The following is a 20,245-nucleotide window of genomic DNA, read 5'->3' as shown; positions in this document are numbered from 1 at the left end:
CCTTGTGTCTTCCTATTGGCCTGCGTGACTGGGAGATTTAAAAAGCAGAGCGATACCGGCACCCCCAATGGAAGTAAGTAACTCGGGAAGCGCGGCGTACCTGGAGCTGAAATCAAAGAGGTTCAGCTCCGGAGACCCCCTGCTTCAATCCTTTTTTTGTTTTGGTTTTTAGAAAACATGTCGCGTGGAGCGCTTCAACTGATACCTTTTTTTTAGGTATACTAAAGTATTTACTTTTTGTCATTCTACAGTGTCTCGTACCACAATGAGCTCGAAGGCTCCTTCTGGTACATCCTCGACCAGTGCAGCTACTTCAGCTCCCATAAAAACATCCAAGGCTCATGTGACCACGGGAGCAGTCACATCTAAATCTGTCAGTGCCACAACTCCCAAACGAACATCTGTCAGTGCCAAAGCTCCCACTGAAACACGCTTAAGCACTGCAGCTACTTCAGCGCTATCTGTCAGTGCCACTGCTCCCAAAAAGACGACTGTCATTGTCACAACTGCCAAAAGAACATCTGTCAGTGCTAAAGCATCTACTGGGACATCTCTTAGCACTGCAGCTACTTCCCCGCTATCTGTCAGTGCCACTGCTCCCAAAAAGACATCTGTCAGTGTCACAACTGCCAAAAGAACATCTGTCGGTGCTAAAGCATCTACTGGGACATCTCATAGCACTGCAGCTACTTCCCCGCTATCTGCCAGTGTTACAATTCCCAAGAAAACATCTGTCAGTGCCAACGTTCCTACCAGTACTCCTGTGACTACTACAGCTACCACACAAATATCTGTAAGTGTCACAACTGCCAAAAGTACATCTGTCAAAGCCACAACTCCCAAAAGAACATCTTTTACTGTCACAACTACCAAAAGAACATCTATAAGTGCTATAGCTCCTACTGGGACTTCTGTCAGTGCTAAAGCTTCAACTGGAACATCTATCAGTGCTAAAGCTTCAACTGGAACATCTCTTAGCACTGCAGCTACTTCCCCGCTATCTGTCAGTGCCACTGCTCCCAAAAAGACATCTGTCAGTGTCACAACTGCCAAAAGAACATCTGTCGGTGCTAAAGCATCTACTGGGACATCTCTTAGCACGGCAACTACTTCACCGCTATCTGTCAGTGTTACAATTCCCAAGAAAACATCTGTCAGTGCCAAAGCTCCTACAAGTACTCCTGTAACTACAGCAGCTACCACACCAATATCTGTAAGTGTCACAACTTCCAAAAGAACATCTATAAGTGCTATAGCTTCTACTGGGACTTCTGTCAGTGCCAAATCTTCTGCAGGAACACACTTTAGCACTGCAGCTACTTCACCAATTCCTGTCAGTGCTACAGCTCCTCAAAAAACATCTGTCAGTGCCAAAGCTCCTACTAGTACTCCTGTAACTACAGCAGCTACCACACCAATATCTGTAAGTGTCACAACTTCCAAAAGAACATCTGTCAGTGCCAAAGCTCCCACTGAAACACGCTTTAGCACTGCAGCTACTTCCCCGCTATCTGTCAGTGCTACAGCTCCCATGAAAACATCTGTCAGTGTCACAACTACCAAAAGAACATCTGTCGGTGCTAAAGCATCTACTGGGACATCTCATAGCACTGCAGCTACTTCCCCGCTATCTGCCAGTGTTACAATTCCCAAGAAAACATCTGTCAGTGCCAACGTTCCTACCAGTACTCCTGTGACTACTACAGCTACCACACAAATATCTGTAAGTGTCACAACTGCCAAAAGTACATCTGTCAAAGCCACAACTCCCAAAAGAACATCTTTTACTGTCACAACTACCAAAAGAACATCTATAAGTGCTATAGCTCCTACTGGGACTTCTGTCAGTGCTAAAGCTTCAACTGGAACATCTGTCAGTGCTAAAGCTTCAACTGGAACATCTGTCAGTGCTAAAGCTTCAACTGGAACATCTGTCAGTGCTAAAGCTTCAACTGGAACATCTGTCAGTGCTAAATCTCCTACAGGAACACAATTTAGCACTGCAGCTACTTCACCAATTTCTGTCAGTGCTACAGTTCCCAAAAAAACATCTGTCAGTGCCAAAGTTCCAACAAGTACTCCTGTGACTACTACAGCTACCACACCAATATCTGTAAGTGTCACAACTGCCAAAAGAACATCTGTCAGTGCTAAAGCATCTACTGGGACATCTCATAGCACTGCAGCTACTTCCCCGCTATCTGTCAGTGTTACAATTTCCAAGAAAACATCTGTCAGTGCCAAAGCTCCTACAAGTACTCCTGTAACTACAGCAGCTACCACACCAATATCTGTAGGTGTCACAACTGCCAAAGTTCCCACTGAAACACGTTTTAGCACTGCAGCTACTTCCCCACTATCTGTCAGTGCTACAGCTCCCATGAAAACATCTGTCAGTGTCACAACTGCCAAAAGAACATCTGTCAGTGCTAAAGCATCTACTGGGACATCTCATAGCTCTGCAGCTACTTCCCTGCTATCTGTCAGTGCTACAGCTCCCATGAAAACATCTGTCAGTGTTACAACTGCCAAAAGAACATCTGTCAGTGCTAAAGCATCTACTGGGACATCTCTTAGCACTGCAGCTACTTCCCTGCTATCTGTCAGTGTTACAGCTCCCAAGAAAACATCTGTCAGTGTCAAAGCTCCTACTAGTACTCCTGTTACTACTACAGCTACCACACCAATATCTGTAAGTGTCACAACTGCCAAAAGAACATCTATAAGTGCTATAGCTCCTACTGGGACTTCTGCACGTGCTAAAGCTTCAACTGGAACATCTGTCAGTGCTAAATCTCATACTGGAACAAAATTTAGCACTGCAGCTACTTCACCAATTTCCGTCAGTGCTACAGTTCCCAAAAAAACATCTGTCAGTGCCAAAGCTCCTACTAGCACTCCTGTAACAGCAGCTACCACACCAATATCTGTAGGTGTCACAACTACCAAAAGAACATCTGTCAGTGCCAAAGCTCCCACTGAAACACGCTTTAGCACTGTAGCTACTTCTCCGCTAACTGTCAGTGTTACAGCTCCCAAGAAAACATCTGTCAGTGCCAAAGTTCCTACAAGTACTCCTGTAACTACTACAGCTACCAAACCAATATCTGTAAGTGTCACAACTACCAAAAGAACATCTGTCAGTGCCAAAGCACCTACTGGGACATCTCATAGCACTGCAGCTACTTCCCCGCTATCTGTCAGTGCTACAGCTCCCATGAAAACATCTGTCAGTGCCAAAGCATCTACTGGGACATCTCATAGCACTGTAGCTACTTCCCCGCTATCTGTCAGTGTTACAATTCCCGAGAAAACATCTGTCAGTGCCAAAGTTCCTTCTAGTACTCCTGTGACTACAGCAGCTACGACACCAACAGCTGTCAGCTTAACAAGTCCTAGAAGGACGTCTGTTAGTACTTCTTTTACGATTACTACTCCCACAACATTGTCGACTGCAACTACAACTAAGTGCTTCTGCTATGTTAATGGAAAGTACTTTTCTCTTGGTAAGTTATGTCTCTCTAGGATGAATGAAATGCTTTTTCTTTTCTAAATTTGTTTATCAAGATTCAGAATCGATCCAGCAAGACGCACATCTGATTTTAAAGCATGTCTACATAGACATCAAAGGAATTGGCCAGTAATTAGAGTGCAGGTGGGCCATGCAGCAGCTTAATGAAGAAGATTCTGTACAGCGATTAAATGCCTAATCCACCATGCCACGACTACTCCCCACCAGCCACAATCAAATCATCATTATGTATCAGGAAGTTGAGATGAATCATTAAGAATTGGTCATTCAGCACGGATGACACAGCCTATCTAGCACTCACTTTCCCTGCTCCAGTACTGTCCCACCCCCTTGATGATGTAGATGACCGAATGAGTATCTACATCATGACGGGGAATACTATAGCCATATTCATCATCTACATCATAAAGGGTTTGGGACGGGACATTTAACACTGTCCTACCCCCTTGAGGATGTACATGTCTGAATTTGGTCCTGTAGTAATCCCCCTCAAGATGTAGATACCCATATTCGGTCATCTACATCATAAAGCGGGTGGGACACTGCTGGAGTGGGGAGTGGGGAGTGCCGGCAATAGCTGCAGGCGGGTGTGTGAGAGGCAGAGTGCTCCCTGGCTGCACATGAGATGGGTTGGACAGGAGCGAACGGAGAGGAGGTACAGTATGGGGGTAATTGCACTGAAGCAAGGGAAGGATTAATGCTTCATGGGATCCATCCAGAAGCATGAACCCCCAAACTGCATCAATTCTTTCTATTTGTGGTGCTGCAATTGGCGCAGTCACGATACCACACGCGACCGGGGCACCAAAACAGTAAGTCTCACTACATCTGTAGCGCGCCAGTCGGAGCAGTAACCCTTGCAACATCAGTACATTATAATACATACATGGCCCGGATTACTTCTCTATATATTATGACCTACTGTACTTTCATGCTCTAATTTGCACTCTTTTTGTGGTAAGTGAAATTATGTACACAAAAGAAGACCATGACAGATGTGTTGTTGCAACCATACAGACCTAGCAATTTTATGGTGGGATATTCTTTGATATTCTACGGTACATTATCACCGCCATTGAATCATATGGATACTCTGTAATATTAGTAGGCAAAAAGAAAGCTTGCTACATCTACTGTATATGAAGAAAATTGTGCCACATTGTAAGTCAGAAGTTATCATGTCAAGATTAAGAACAACAACAGCTGCTGAAACATCTGTAAGAACAGCAACCCTCACCTCTGCCAATAATGCCACTTGACCTGCATGCTTGATTAGGATATCCACTGTGACATCTGTCTAAAAACAACATCTGGAAATATCACAGGTCACTACTGAATTTTCAACGAAGACCTGTTTTTGCTTTGTTAATGGAAAATATGTTTCCCTGGTAAGTTTCATATAATAAGTCATACTGCATTTGGAGAGTGTCTCTAATGCCATAGACACATGAGAAGGAAGAGTTGATTTACTCAAAAGGACATTTATTAATGTCACTGCTAGGAAGACCTATACAATATAATTACGTGATTTGTTTCAACCCTAATTTTGTACCTCACATCTCCAGAACATGTACAGTACACTAGGTTGCTTGTTCAAATACTACATTTATAAGCAAATGTACCTTTACAACGACATGAATTACGTTGTAAACGATCTTCAACCAAACTTCCCGTAATATCTGTCAGAACTCCAAAAGCAACGTCTGCCAGGATTTAAAGAGCGACATTTGCCAAGACCTAAACAGCAGCATCTACCCGTACTAGGACCACAAAAGCAATATCTGCCTGGACCACAAAAGCGACATCTGCTAGGATCTTAAAACCAAGATCTGACAGGACCTAAAAAACAACATTTGCCAGGATCTCAAAACCAACATCTGCAAGGACCTCAAAAACAACATCTGCCAGGATCTCAAAAGCAACATCTGTCAAGACCTCAAAAGCAACATCTTCCAAGATCTCAAAAGCAACATGTGCCAGGATCTCAAAAGCAACATCTACCAGGACCTCAAAAGCAACATCTGCCAGGATCTCAAAAAACAACATCTGCCAGGACCAAGAAAAAGAGGCAGTGAGATTCAAGCACAAATACCATTATGTGTTAAACCCAGTGAATACACTAGTGAAGAATAAAATATATACAACTGGAAATAGTGTGGCTCCAGAAGTGGACTCAATCCAAGTCCAGATGGGTACACAGAAACAAAAAATCAGGAGCGCAAATATATCCAGGACTATGAAAAAACTAAGGAAAACACATATAGTGCAATTATGTTTGAAAGAATCAGGGATAAAAGCAAAATTCATAGGTATCTCACTCACATATTCGTGAGTGGTAAAAGCAGTGCGGTTCTGATGAGTAACCAACTTTTAAGTGATTCTTCAGGAACTCTCGAGGCAAGATGAGTAGATTAAACAATATTCCCATATGTGAAAATAGAGAGGGCACAAGGATAGTGCACATTGCTTTCTATAGGAGGCAATACAAGTATTACACTTACAAACAGGCTGTATATGCAGGCAGTGAGATCACCCAGACAATGGAGGAAAATAGCAGCACTCCTTCCTTCATTGAAGCTCCACCTATGACGGCCGTCTACAGGGGAAGATCATAATGTCCAGGGAAGGGAGAACCAAATCTTGGCTAAAGCTCCTCAAAAAATGTTCACAAATACTTGGGGATCTTCAAACTGACTGTAATGTTCACCATACGCGTTTCGTTCCACTTGAGCTTCCTCAAGGGACAAAATTAACCCCTGAGGAAACTTTAGCAGAACAAAATGAGTAGGGTGAATATTACACTCAGTTTGAAGACCCCCAAGGGTTTGGTGGATGTTTTCTCAGGAAAAAAGGTGTGAGCTGTGTAGCACTATTTGATATATAATAATTGTATATAAACAATAAACTCTCTGTCAGAAATACAAAGTGAGTTAAATATCATGGGCTGCCTCCTAAAAAAACACTTAATACCCAAAGTGAGTGATATAACAGGAAAAAACAGAAACTAGGGGCTCCCTAACATCTGTGTGTAGTGATACAAATACAATCAACAATAAACATAAAATATTACAACAAATTAAATGTGCTCAAATACAACCGTGTAAAAACAGTGGATAATGCTGAAGTAGTCCTCTAAAGTTCAAAGATGTTGAAATACTGGAACCAGTCGTTGCTCAGCACATGGAATGAAACAGTGGATGGAGGCCCCTTCCGGACACCCAGCGGGTCTGGACAGGAGAAGGAGAGGGTATCCAGATACCATACTCGAAGCGGAGGAGCAGCCATTCAGACAATTATTCACGCGCATGACCTACTTGCAGTTTGTAAGTAGGATACTAATGGATGCAGGATTAGTTGATGTCCATTTGTTTATTTTTTAGCTTTTAGTTTTTTGTCTTTGTAATAAATAGTCTTTTTATCCATTTTTTAGTGCTTGCTTAATCCATCTTAATATTTATTATTAGTTTTGTTTTGTTTTCTCTGGTCATATGGTTTTATATTTCCATATTATCAGTATAGGTGCTGTGTATTCTAATAGTATCACACTATGTTGTTTTTTATTTGTTTCATTCCATGTGCTGAGCAACGGCTGGTTCCAGTATTTCAACATCTTTGAACTTTAGAGGACTATTTCAGCATTATCCACTGTTTTTACACGATTGTATTTGAGCACATTTAATTTGTTGTAATATTTTATGTTTATTGTTGATTGTATTTGTATCACTACACACAGAGGTTAGGGCGCCCCTAGTTTCTGTTTTTTTATGTTTTCTCAGGAGCTTTAGCCAAGATTTGGTTCTCCCTTCCCTGGACATTATCATCTTCCCCTGTGGACGGCCGTCATACGTGGAGCTTCAGTGAAGGAAGGAGTGCTGCTGTTTTCCTCCATTGTCTGACCCAGGGTGGTCTCACTGCTTGCATTTACAGCCTGTTTGTAGAGCCTGAAGTGTAATACTTTAATTGCATCATATAAAAAGCAACCTGCACTATCCATGTGTCCTCTCTATTTTCACATATGGGAATCCTGTCTAATCTACCCATCTGGCTCTGAGGGTCCGTCATCTCGAGAGTACCTGAAGAATCACTTAAAAGTTGGTTACTCATCACAACCACACTGCTTTTACCACTCGCGAATATGTGAGTGAGATACCTATACATTTTGCATTTTCATTTTCATTGATTGTTTAAAACATAATTACACTATATGTGTTTTCATTGTTTTTTCATAATCCTGGATATATTTTTGCTCCCGATTCTTTGTTTCTGAGGATCACAAAAAAAGCAACATTATCCAAGATCTCAAAAGCAACATCTGCCAGGATCTCAAAAAGCAGCATTTGCCAGGATCTCAAAACCAACATCTGCCAGGACCTCAAAAGCAACACCTGCCAGAATCTCAATTGCAACATCTGCCAGAATCTCAAAAGCAACATTTTCCAGGACCACAAAAAGCAACATTTGCCAGGATCCCAAAAGCAACATTTGCCTGGATCTCAAAAGCAACATCTGCCAAGACCACAAAAAGCAACATTTGCCAGGATCTTAAAAGCAACATCTGCCAGGATCTTAAAAGCAACATTTGCCAGGACCACACACAAGCAACATTTGCCAGGACCTCAAATGCAACATCTGCCAGGACCTGAAAAGGAAAATCTGCCAGGTTCTCAAAAGCAAAATCTGCCAGGACCACAAAAAGCAACATGTGCCAAGACCTAAAAAGCAATATATGTCAGGATTTCAAAAGCAACATTTGCCCGGACCACAAAAAAGCTACATTTTTCAGTATCTCAAAATAAATATCTGCCAGGACCACAAAAAACAACATTTGCCAGGATCTCAAAAGCAACACATGCCAAGACCTCAAAAGCAATACTGTATCTGTCAGGACCACAAAAAGCAACATTTGCCAAGACCTAAAAAAGCAACATTTGCCAGGATCTCAAAAGCAACATTTGTCAGGATCTCAAAAGCAACATCTACCAGGATCACAAAAAGCAACATCTGCCAGGACCGCAAAAAAGCAACATCTGCCAGGACCTCAAAAGTAACATCTGCCAGAACCTCAAAAAACAACATTTGTCAGGATCTCAAAAGCAACATCTGCCAGGACCTCTAAAGCAACATCTGCCAGGACCTCAAAAGTAACATCTGCCAGAACCTCAAAAAACAACATTTGTCAGGATCTCAAAAGCAACATCTGCCAGGACCTCTAAAGCAACATCTGCCAGGACCACAAAAAGCCAAATTTGTCAGGATCTCAAAAGCAACATCTACCAGGATCACAAAAAGCAACATTTGCAGGACCACAAAAGCAACATTTACCAGGACCTCAAACACAATATCTGCCAGGACCTCGAAAGCAATATCTGCTAGGACCTCAAAAGCAACATCTGCAAGGATCTCAAAAGCAACATATGCCAGGACCTCTAAAGCAACATCTGCCTGGACCACAAAAAAACAAATTTGTCAGGATCCCAAAAGCAACATCTACGTACCAGGATCACAAAAAGCAACATTTGCCAGGACCTCAAAAGCAATATCTGCCAGGACCAAAAAGCTATATATACCAGTACCTTGAAAGCAACATCTGCCAGGACCACAAAAAGCAACATTTGTCAGGATCTCAAAAGCAGCATCTACCAGGACCTCAAAAGCAACATCTGCCAGGATCACAAAAGCAACATTTGCCAGGATCTCAAAAGCAACATCTGCCAGAACCACAAAAAGCAACATTTGCCAAGACCTAAAACCAACATCTGCCAGGATCTCAAAAGCAACATTTTCCTGGACCACAAAAAAAGCTATATTTTCCAGTATCTCAAAATGAACATCTGCCAGGACCTCAAAAGTAACATCTGCCAGAACTTCAAAAGCAACATCTGCCAGGATCACAAAAAGCAACAAGTACCAAGACCTAAAAAGCATCATCTGCCAGGACCTCAAAAGCAACATGTGCCAAGACCTAAAAAGCAATGTAAAGAGGGTTAAGGCTGCACTCCACAAATAAAATAAGACATACAGTTTACCGGTGCTGCTGGTTCAAGGAAGTACCTGCCAGGCAAAATCCAAAGTACACTCAGGAAAAAAGGGATCCAGCGCTCCACGGATTTCTAAATAAGTACATTTATTGTGCCACACAATGTTTCGACCAATAGGTCTTTCTCAAGTCATGGAGCGCAAGACCTAAAAAGCAACATCTGCCAGGATTTCAAAAGCAACATTTGCCCGGACCACAAAAAAGCTACATTTTCCAGTATCTCAAAAGCAACACATGCCAAGACCTCAAAAGCAACATCTGTCAGGACCACAAAAAGCAACATTTGCCAAGATCTAAAAAGCAGCATCTACCAGGACCTCAAAAGCAACATCTGCCAGGATCACAAAAAGCAACATTTGCCAGGATCTCAAAAGCAACATCTGCCAGAACCACAAAAAGCAACATTTGCCAAGACCTAAAACCAACATCTGCCAGGATCTCAAAAGCAACATTTTCCTGGACCACAAAAAAAGCTATATTTTCCAGTATCTCAAAATCAACATCTGCCAGGACCTCAAAAGTAACATCTGCCAGAACTTCAAAAGCAACATCTGCCAGGATCACAAAAAGCAACATTTGTCAGGATCTCAAAAGCATCATCTGCCAGGACCTCAAAAGCAACATCTGCTAGGATCACAAAAAGCAACATTTGCCAGGATCTCAAAAGCAACATCTGCCAGGATCTCAAAAACAACATTTACACGGACCACAAAAAAGCTAAATTTCCCAGTATCTCAAAAGCAACATCTACCACTACCTCAAAAGTAACATCTGCCAGGATCTCAAAAAACAAAATTTGTCAGGATCTCAAAAGCAACATCTGCCAGGACCTCTAAAGCAACATCTCCCAGGACCACAAAAAGCCAAATTTATCAGGATCTCAAAAGCAACATTTACAGGATTTCAAAAGCAACATCTGCCAGAACCAAAAAAAGCAACATTTGCCCGGACCACAAAAAAGCTACATTTTCCAGTATCTCAAAAGCAACACATGCCAAGACCTCAAAAGCAACATCTGTCAGGACCACAAATAGCAACATTTGCCAAGATCTAAAAAGCAACATTTGCCAGGATCTCAAAAGCAACATCTGGCAATACTACAAAAAACTAAATTTGCCAGGATCTCAAAAGCAACATCAGTCAGGACCTCAAAAAAAATCAACATTCGCCAGGATCGCAAAAGCAACATCTGCCAGGACCTCAAAAGCAACATCTGCCAGGACCACAAAAAGCAACATTTGTCAGGATCTCAAAAGCAGCATCTACCAGGACCTCAAAAGCAACATCTGCCAGGATCACAAAAGCAACATTTGCCAGGATCTCAAAAGCAACATCTGCCAGAACCACAAAAAGCAACATTTGCCAAGACCTAAAACCAACATCTGCCAGGATCTCAAAAGCAACATTTTCCTGGACCACAAAAAAAGCTATATTTTCCAGTATCTCAAAATGAACATCTGCCAGGACCTCAAAAGTAACATCTGCCAGAACTTCAAAAGCAACATCTGCCAGGACCACAAAAAGCAACATTTGTCAGGATCTCAAAAGCATCATCTGCCAGGACCTCAAAAGCATCATCTGCCAGGACCTCAAAAGCAACATCTGCCAGGATCACAAAAAGCAACATTTGCCTAGGATCTCAAAAGCAACATCTGCCAGGATCTCAAAAGCAACATCTGTCAGGACCACAAAAAGCAACATTTGCTAAGATCTAAAAAGCAACATTTGCCAGGATCTCAAAAGCAACATCTGCGAAGACTACAAAAAACAACATTTGCCAGGATCTTAAAGGCAACATCTGCCAGGATCTCCAAAGCAACATTTGCCAGGACCACAAAAAAGCAACATCTGCCAGGACCACAAAAAATGAACATCTGCCAGGACCTCAAAAGTAACACCTGCCAGGATCTCAAAAGTAACATCTGCCAGAACCTCAAAAAAAACATTTGTCAGGATCTCAAAAGCAACATCTGCCAGGACCTCTAAAGCAACATCTGCCAGGACCACAAAAAGCCAAATTTATCAGGATCACAAAATGCAACATTTACAGGATTTCAAAAGCAACATCTGCCAGAACCAAAAAAAGCAACATTTGCCCAGACCACAAAAAAAAGCTACATTTTCCAGTATCTCAAAATCAACATCTGCCAGGACCACAAAAAGCAGCATTTGCCAAGACCTACTGTAAAAAACAACATTTGCCAGGATCTGAAAAGCAACATTTGCCAGGACCACAAACAACCAACATCTGCCAGGACTTCAAAAAACAACATTTGCCAGGACCTCAAAAGCAACACCTGCCAGGACCCCAAAAGCAACACCTGCCAGGACCTCAAAAGCAACATTCGCCAGGTCCGGGCAAATGTTGCTTAGTTGTGGGTTGTGTAGATGTAGCTTTTTAGGTCCTGGCAAATGCTGCTTTTTGTGGTCCTGGCACATGTTGATTTTGAGACAACAAACAACCACCATTTGCTAGGACCTCAAAAGCAACATTTGCCAGGACCTCAATAGCAACATTTGCCAGCACCTCAAAAGTAACATCTACCAGGACCTCAAAAGTAATATCTGCAAGGACCTCAAAAGTAATATCTGCCAGGACCTCAAAAGTAATATCTGCCAGGACCTCAAAAGCAATATCTGCCAGGACCTCAAAAGCAATATCTGCCAGGACCTGAAAAGCAATATCTGCCAGGATCTCAAAAACAACATTTGCCACGACCACAAAAAAAGCTACATTTTCTAGTATCCCAAAATCAACATCTGCCAGGGTCTCAAAAAACAACATTTGCCAGGACCTCAAAAGCAACATCTGCCATGACCTCAAAAGCAACATCTGCCAAGACCACAAAAAGCAACATTTGCCAAGATCTCAAAAGCAACATACTACCAGGACCTCAAAAGTAGTATCTGCCAGGACCTCAAAAGTAACACCTGCCAGGATCTCAAAAGTAACATCTGCCAGAACCTCAAAAAAAAACATTTGTCAGGATCTCAAAAGCAATAACTGGCAGGACACAAAAAGAAACATTTGCCAAGGCCTTAAAAAGCAACATCTGCCAGGATCTTCAAAGCACCATTTGCCAGGACCACAAAAAAAAGTAATATTTGCCAGGATCTCAAAAGCAACATCTGCCAGGACCTCAAATGCAACGTCTGCCAGGACCTCAAAAGCAACATGTGCCAAGACCTAATAAGCAACATCTGCCAGTGTTTCAAAAGCAACATTTGGCCGGACCACCAAAAAGCTACATTTTCCAGTATCTCAAAAGCAACACATGCCAAGACCTCAAAAGCAACATCTGTCAGGACCACAAAAAGCAACATTTGCTAAGATCTAAAAAGCAACATTTGCCAAGATCTCAAAAGCAACATCTGCGAAGACTACAAAAAACAACATTTGCCAGGATCTTAAAAGCAACATCTGCCAGGATCTCCAAAGCAACATTTGCCAGGACCACAAAAAAGCAACATCTGCCAGGACCACAAAAGTAACATCTGCCAGGACCTCAAAAAAAAACATTTGTCAGGATCTCAAAAGCAACATCTGCCAGGACCACAAAAGTAACATCTGCCAGGACCTCAAAAAAAAACATTTGTCAGGATCTCAAAAGCAACATCTGCCAGGACCACAAAAAGCCAAATTTATCAGGATCTCAAAAGCAACACCTACCAGGATCACAAAATGCAACATTTACAGGATTTCAAAAGCAACATCTGCCAGAACCAAAAAAAGCAACATTTGCCCAGACCACAAAAAAAGCTACATTTTCCAGTATCTCAAAATCAACATCTGCCAGGACCACAAAAAAGCAGCATTTGCCAAGACCTACTGTAAAAAACAACATTTGCCAGGATCTGAAAAGCAACATTTGCCAGGACCACAAACAACCAACATCTGCCAGGAATTCAAAAAACAACATTTGCCAGGACCTCAAAAGCAACACCTGCCAGGACCTCAAAAGCAACACCTGCCAGGACCTCAAAAGCAACATTCGCCAGGTCCGGGCAAATGTTGCTTAGTTGTGGGTTGTGTAGATGTAGCTTTTTAGGTCCTGGCAAATGCTGCTTTTTGTGGTCCTGGCAGATGTTGATTTTGAGACAACAAACAACCACCATTTGCTAGGACCTCAAAAGCAACATTTGCCAGGACCTCAAAAGCAACATTTGCCAGCACCTCAAAAGTAACATCTACCAGGACCTCAAAAGTAATATCTGCCAGGACCTCAAAAGTAATATCTGCCAGGACCTCAAAAGTAATATCTGCCAGGACCTCAAAAGCAATATCTGCAAGGACCTCAAAAGCAATATCTGCCAGGACCTCAAAAGCAATATCTGCCAGGATCTCAAAAACAACATTTGCCACGACCACAAAAAAAGCTACATTTTCTAGTATCCCAAAATCAACATCTGCCAGGGTCTCAAAAAACAACATTTGCCAGGACCTCAAAAGCAACATCTGCCATGACCTCAAAAGCAACATCTGCCAAGACCACAAAAAGCAACATTTGCCAAGATCTCAAAAGCAACATACTACCAGGACCTCAAAAGTAGTATCTGCCAGGACCTCAAAAGAAATATCTGCCAGGATCTCAAAAACAGCACCTGCGTTGACCCCAAACAGAACATCTATCAGAATCCAAAACACAACACCTTTTAGGACCCCAATGCAACATCTACTAGGACCCCAAACCTAACTTCTGCCAGGAGAACAACAACAATAATAACATCCACCAAAACACCAGTAGCAATACCTGCCAGCACAGTGAGAGCAAAAGAGACACTGTTCTCCTCTACAGGTTCTAGTATTGATCTACAAACACTCCATTATTCACAACTCACTTATTTTGCTTAGGTAATGGACAGTATATTAGTCCTGGTGAGTTTGAAAGCCATGATTACTGTATATAGGGCAATGCAATATCCTTTGAACTGTGGTATAGGAAAGTGATCAAAGATCATGGTTATTTAAGTAGTCTTTTTTTTTAAACAATTTAGGCCCAGATTCATTATGCTCTATTAGAATAACGATGTTAATGCCCGTTAATCATAACGCAGTATTCACTAAAGCAATGCAGGATGCTAAGCAGGTTTTAATCCCATTAAAAGCATGACGTTATTTATAATGATGTATAGAAAATGGAGTAACAGACAGCACCACCTTATAATGTAAATCACAAGCTCAATAATGATTTAGTACATTGGTGCAAGGGGACCTAGTGGAATCCCTTAAAACCCCTCAAGAATAACAATCCAAACAACAATAGTGCGGTCTCCGTACTCAAAAAAGGTGTACAAAGAAAGGGAATACCAATAGAGTTTGGGAAAAATGCAAAAGTTTATATACAAGTACTGTCCCAGCCAGCTTTACTCTAAAGCTTGCCGGGTTAAATGCGGGCCAACCGCGGGGCTTGTCTCCGATTTGAATCGGAGTTTCCCGCGCAGCGGCCGCTTCAATAGATAAGCGCTAATGGCGCTTATTATTGAAAGCGCCCGAGGCGCGGGAAAACCGGCCGAAAAACGGCCGAAGATAGCCGCGTGCTGCCCGCGGGTTAAAAATACCCGCGGAGGCAGCCCCTTTAGATTAAAGCTGGCCGCCACTGTAATAAAGCATACACTGTTGGATGCTATATAAACAACAATAGCGGTCAATCCAGTTAATATGAAAGTGATAAAGCATACACTGTTAACTGTTATATATAACAATAGCCGTTAGTCCAAATAGGCTATACAAAGAAATGACTAGCACACAGGAAGCATATGTGCAAGAGAGACTATGGAGGACTTACAAGCTGTCTCTTACAGGTTATACTGAGCATTCTCATAGTAAGGTACCAGCTGTCTCTTACAGGTTATACTGAGCATTCTCATAGTAAGGTTCAAGCTGTCTCTTACAGGTTACACTGAGCGTTCTCACAGTAAGGTACAAGCTGTCTCTTACAGGTTATACTGAGCGTTCGCACAGTAAGTTACAAGCTGTCTCTTACAGGTTACACTGAGCGTTCTCACAGTAAGGTACAAGCTGTCTCTTACAGGTTACACTGAGCGTTCTCACAGTAAGGTACAAGCTGTCTCTTACAGGTTACACTGAGCATTCTCACAGTAAGGTTCAAGCTGTCTCTTTCAGGTTACACTGAGCGTTCTCACAGTAAGGTACAAGCTGTCTCTTACAGGTTACACTGAGCATTCTCACAGTAAGGTTCAAGCTGTCTCTTTCAGGTTACACTGAGCGTTCTCACAGTAAGGTACAAGCTGTCTCTTACAGGTTATACTGAGCGTTCTCACAGTAAGGTACAAGCTGTCTCTTACAGGTTACACTGAGCATTCTCACAGTAAGGTACCAGCTGTCTCTTACAGGTTACACTGAGCATTCTCACAGTAAGGTACAAGCTGTCTCTTACAGGTTATACTGAGCTTTCTCACAGTAAGGTACAAGCTGTCTCTTACAGGTTACACTGAGCATTCTCACAGTAAGGTACCAGCTGTCTCTTACAGGTTACACTGAGCATTCTCACAGTAAGGTACCAGCTGTCTCTTACATGTTACACTGAGCATTCTCACAGTAAGGTACCAGCTGTCTCTTACAGGTTACACTGAGCATTCTCACAGTAAGGTACCAGCTGTCTCTTACAGGTTACACTGAGCATTCTCACAGTAAGGTACCAGCTGTCTCTTACAGGTTACACTGAGCGTTCTCACAGTAAGGTACCAGCTGTCTCTTACAGGTTACACTGAGCGTTCTCACAGTAAGGTACAAGCTGTCTCTTACAGGTTACACTGAGGGTTCTCACAGTAAGGTACAAGCTGTCTCTTACAGGTTACACTGAGCGTTCTCACAGTAAGGTTCAAGCTTTCAGGTTACACTGAGCGTTCTCACAGTAAGGTACAAGCTGTCTCTTTCAGGTTACACTGAGCGTTCTCACAGTAAGGTACAAGCTGTCTCTTACAGGTTACACTGAGCGTTCTCACAGTAAGGTACAAGCTGTCTCTTACAGGTTATACTGAGCGTTCTCATAGTAAGGTACAAGCTGTCTCTTACAGGTTATACTGAGCATTCTCACAGTAAGGCTGATTTTGAACATTCATTGCAACTAAGATAAGGAAAGTACCACTTGTATTTTTGTGGTGGGAATGGGCCTGAAGAAAGGGTATTCCCCTGAGACGTTGCCGCCCTTACGCCTCTCCTGTTGTATATAGCTATTTAGTTAATTATTTACTTGGTTGTTTACTTTCTGTTTTTTGAGTGTTGTTTACCCCTTTTAGTTTTGTTTTTCACATTAGTGGTAGTTTAGTTTCTGCCCCTCACCATTTTTTTGTTTGTTACCGTGGTGTGCTTTGTAAATATTAGGTTCATCCTCCATAGGGGCCTATTTACTAAACAGTGATAAAATCAGTGAATTGCCGATCGACTTTGCATTGTTTTATCGCGCTATAAAATATCTGGGTCAAAATGATATTCAATAAGAAAAAACAGCATTTTTTTAAAGTTCGGTAAAAAAAATGCAGCATCGGACGGCTTGTTTTTTTCTTTATTTTTTCTAAATGTTATGGCGCTATAAGTCCTATCGATAGGACACTGTTTGTTAAAACTGCAGCCTGGAAGAGCTGCAAGGAGACGCTGCGTCTCCGTGCACGGCTCCTACAGGCGATAGTGCAGTTTGAATATTAGTTTTAATTGTAGGGTGTGGGAGTAGGGGGTCTCCTGAGCTGAACCTCATTGATTTCAGCCTCGGGGAACACCTACTTCCCAAGATACAAGCCCCGGTATGGGAGCCGGTATCCCCACCATTTTTAAATCCTCTGCGTCACGTGACCGGGGGATTTAAATACTGCAGGAGATACCGGCACATCATAACGGGGCCTGTAACTCAGGAAGCAGGGGGTCCCAACGGCTGAAATCAATGCGGTTCAGCTCAGGAGACCTCCTACTCCCATACACTATTAGTAAAAATCCTATAAAGCAGTTTAATCCCATACACTATTAGTAAAAATCCCATTAAAGCAGTTTCATTACCTTAGCGGCCAATCAGGAAGGCTAATCTTCCCTCCCTTTAAGATGACGTCACCAAAAACAAAATGGCTGCCATCATATGTTACTCCAACCAATCGAATTGGGAGATACTGCATACCATGTAAGGCATCACATGGTACACACCCAATCTGATTGGTTGTAGTACCATGTGACAGCTTCCATTTTTTTCAAAGGATGTGACGTCTCAAAAAGGGAGTGACGTCACATCCTTTAAAAAAAAATAGAAGCTGTCACATGGTTTACTACAACCAATCAGATTGGGGGTGTACCATGTGATGCCTCACATGCTATATCTCACAATACGATTGGTTGGAGTAACGTGGTGGCAGCCATTTGTTTTGTGACGTCATCTTAAACGGAGGGAAGCAGAGCCTTCCTGATTGGCTGGCTTCCTTCCATTTTCATGACGTCACATCCTTTACAAAAAAAAAAAGACTCTGTCATATGGTACACCATCCATTCGGAAATCGGATTGGGGTGTATCAATTGACACTCAAATGTGACTTTAGAGGCCGTATATAAGGCCTGTCCCGTCTCATTTGAACGTAAGAAGTCGACAGGACCACATCCGCCCAATGGATTGGATTACAAAGAAAGAAGAAGAAGTTACCTGAAGTTGAGGAGCATTGCGTTGAGGATTGAGAGGTTCCTGCTGCAGTCTGAATCGGAGGGGAAAGTCATCAGAGGTAAGAAAAACATTGATTGTATGTTATTTTTGTATTTTTTTTTATGTTGCCCATTGATTGCTCATGCATTTCTCTATGTCCCTTTAAGGGTATAGATATGCACAGTGACAAGCAATGTATTTTTTTGCAAATGCTTTGTTTTTATTTAATTGCTGTTTTGGCTTTGCGGTTGTTTTTATTTAAATGTATTGCCTTTGTGGTTGTTCTTTAAATGTTTTGACTTTGTGGTTATTGGTTTGATTTAATTGTATAGGATTTTTGGTTATTGGTTATATGTAATTGTTCTGGATTATTGTTGATTGTTTTTTGTATGTTGCCCATTGACTGCCATAGTGGCAAAGCATGCCCATATTATATGGACAAGGTTTAACACTGTGCCAATCAATGGGTAGTGGGGGTGGAGGTAGTTGCCCCGGGGAGGGTGGTTAGGCCTCCCGAGTGGGTAGCAGACGAGGGGAGTTAACCCCTTAATTACTATAGCGGTTACTAAGCGCTAAGGTGATTAAGGGGTTAGTTGCCACTTGTTTGTTTTTTTATTTTAATATTCCTGCCCACGGGGACAGGGAGGATGGGGAAAAAGATGAGGACAGCCCTCATCCTGGTAGGGGTAAGTAGAACTTTTATTTACTTTATGCTGACTGGCAGGTTTTATTTTTAATGAGCAAATGTACTATTATCCATATCTGGATAATAGTAATTTTGCCCATTGCTGTACTGTTTATGTTGGGGGGGGGGGGGGGGAAGAGGGTTGTATTTATGTATTGCACTGTAAAAAAAATTAAATGGGGAAAAGCTCTATTATTTGTCTTTAGTTAATAGCACTTTTACCCATTCCTGTTATTGGTACAGGTTGTGGGTGAAGCTTGTAGTTGCCCCAAGGTGGTGTTTACACCCTGCGGGAGGGTATCGCGAGGGGTTGTAACAGCTAAGGTAATGAAGGTGTTCACTTCTACTGCCACCCTCCCACACCCACTCTGGGGCAACTACAAGCTTCACCCACCCCCTGTACCAACAACTAGTGCCTGCTATTTAGCCCTTTTATTACCTGCAATTTTATTTTTATTGCACAGGATTGATACCAGAGGCCGTCAGGGACCCCCAGGGACCCTTGGGGGTCTCCGAACGGTCCCCAACTGCCTTCGGTATCAATCCTGTGCAATAAAAATAAAAGAAAATGCTTTTATGCATCTTGTAATATCTTTAGCACCAGCCTTTAGCTGGCGCCAAAATATTGCAAGATTTTAAAGTTCGATATGCTTATCACTGCTTAGTGAATAGCAGTTTCTGGCAAAAAAAAGGTATTTTGGTATTTTTTTGACTTCTCATACGACTTTTTTTTGTCAGAGTGTTAAAGCTCGCTAAAAAGCCTTTATAGCGCGAAACTGCCCTGTTATCGAGGTTTAGTGAATAGCAAAATTTATAGTACTATAAACCACTGTTTAGTGAATGAGCCCCATAGTCTCTCTTGTACATATGCTTTCTGTGTGTTAGTCATTTCTTTGTGTAGCCTATTTGGACTAACTGCTATTGTTGTATATAACAGTTAACAGTGTATCCTTTAGTAGTCTTTGTCCATAGTGCAGGATACGGCGCTAGCTATGTAGCTCGCGCCAAAACAAACGCTAGAATGCCAATGCATATACGCATAGTACAGGGAGAGCGATGCTTCGCAATACAAACACGTTTGTATTTGAAGCGCAACGCCAGGAGGAGAAGGAAGCGCGGAAGCTAGCGCGTTCTACTATGGACGCGACCTTACTTGTACCTTTTTTTAAGTGCGGGGACTGCACTATTGTTGTTTGGATTGCTATTTTAAATGATCTTTTATTTTTAATAATATGCAAATTACCTCATTATAGCCCAAAATGTATTTATCCCATATACTCTAAACGCCAGTCAGGTTAACGTACGCCAGGAAATAACAATGTTATTAGTCACCCCATAACTCTGGCGTAACTCCC

The 20,245-nt window shown here is 42.1% G+C and overlaps 1 protein-coding gene across 1 annotated transcript in view; it reads left to right on the top strand.

The window, feature by feature from the left end:
* Positions 1-20,245, top strand: part of LOC142463848 (uncharacterized) — a 62,898-nt gene that overhangs the window by 8,710 nt on the left and 33,943 nt on the right. Inside the window, exon 3 of the mRNA XM_075566660.1 lies at positions 252-3,506. Coding sequence (XP_075422775.1) covers positions 252-3,506 — 3,255 coding nt within the window. The remainder of the gene's footprint in view (positions 1-251; positions 3,507-20,245) is intronic.

Source organism: Ascaphus truei, chromosome 12, assembly GCF_040206685.1.
Source record: "Ascaphus truei isolate aAscTru1 chromosome 12, aAscTru1.hap1, whole genome shotgun sequence".
NCBI lineage: Eukaryota > Metazoa > Chordata > Amphibia > Anura > Ascaphidae > Ascaphus > Ascaphus truei.
This window is presented reverse-complemented; position numbering and strand designations above follow the sequence as displayed.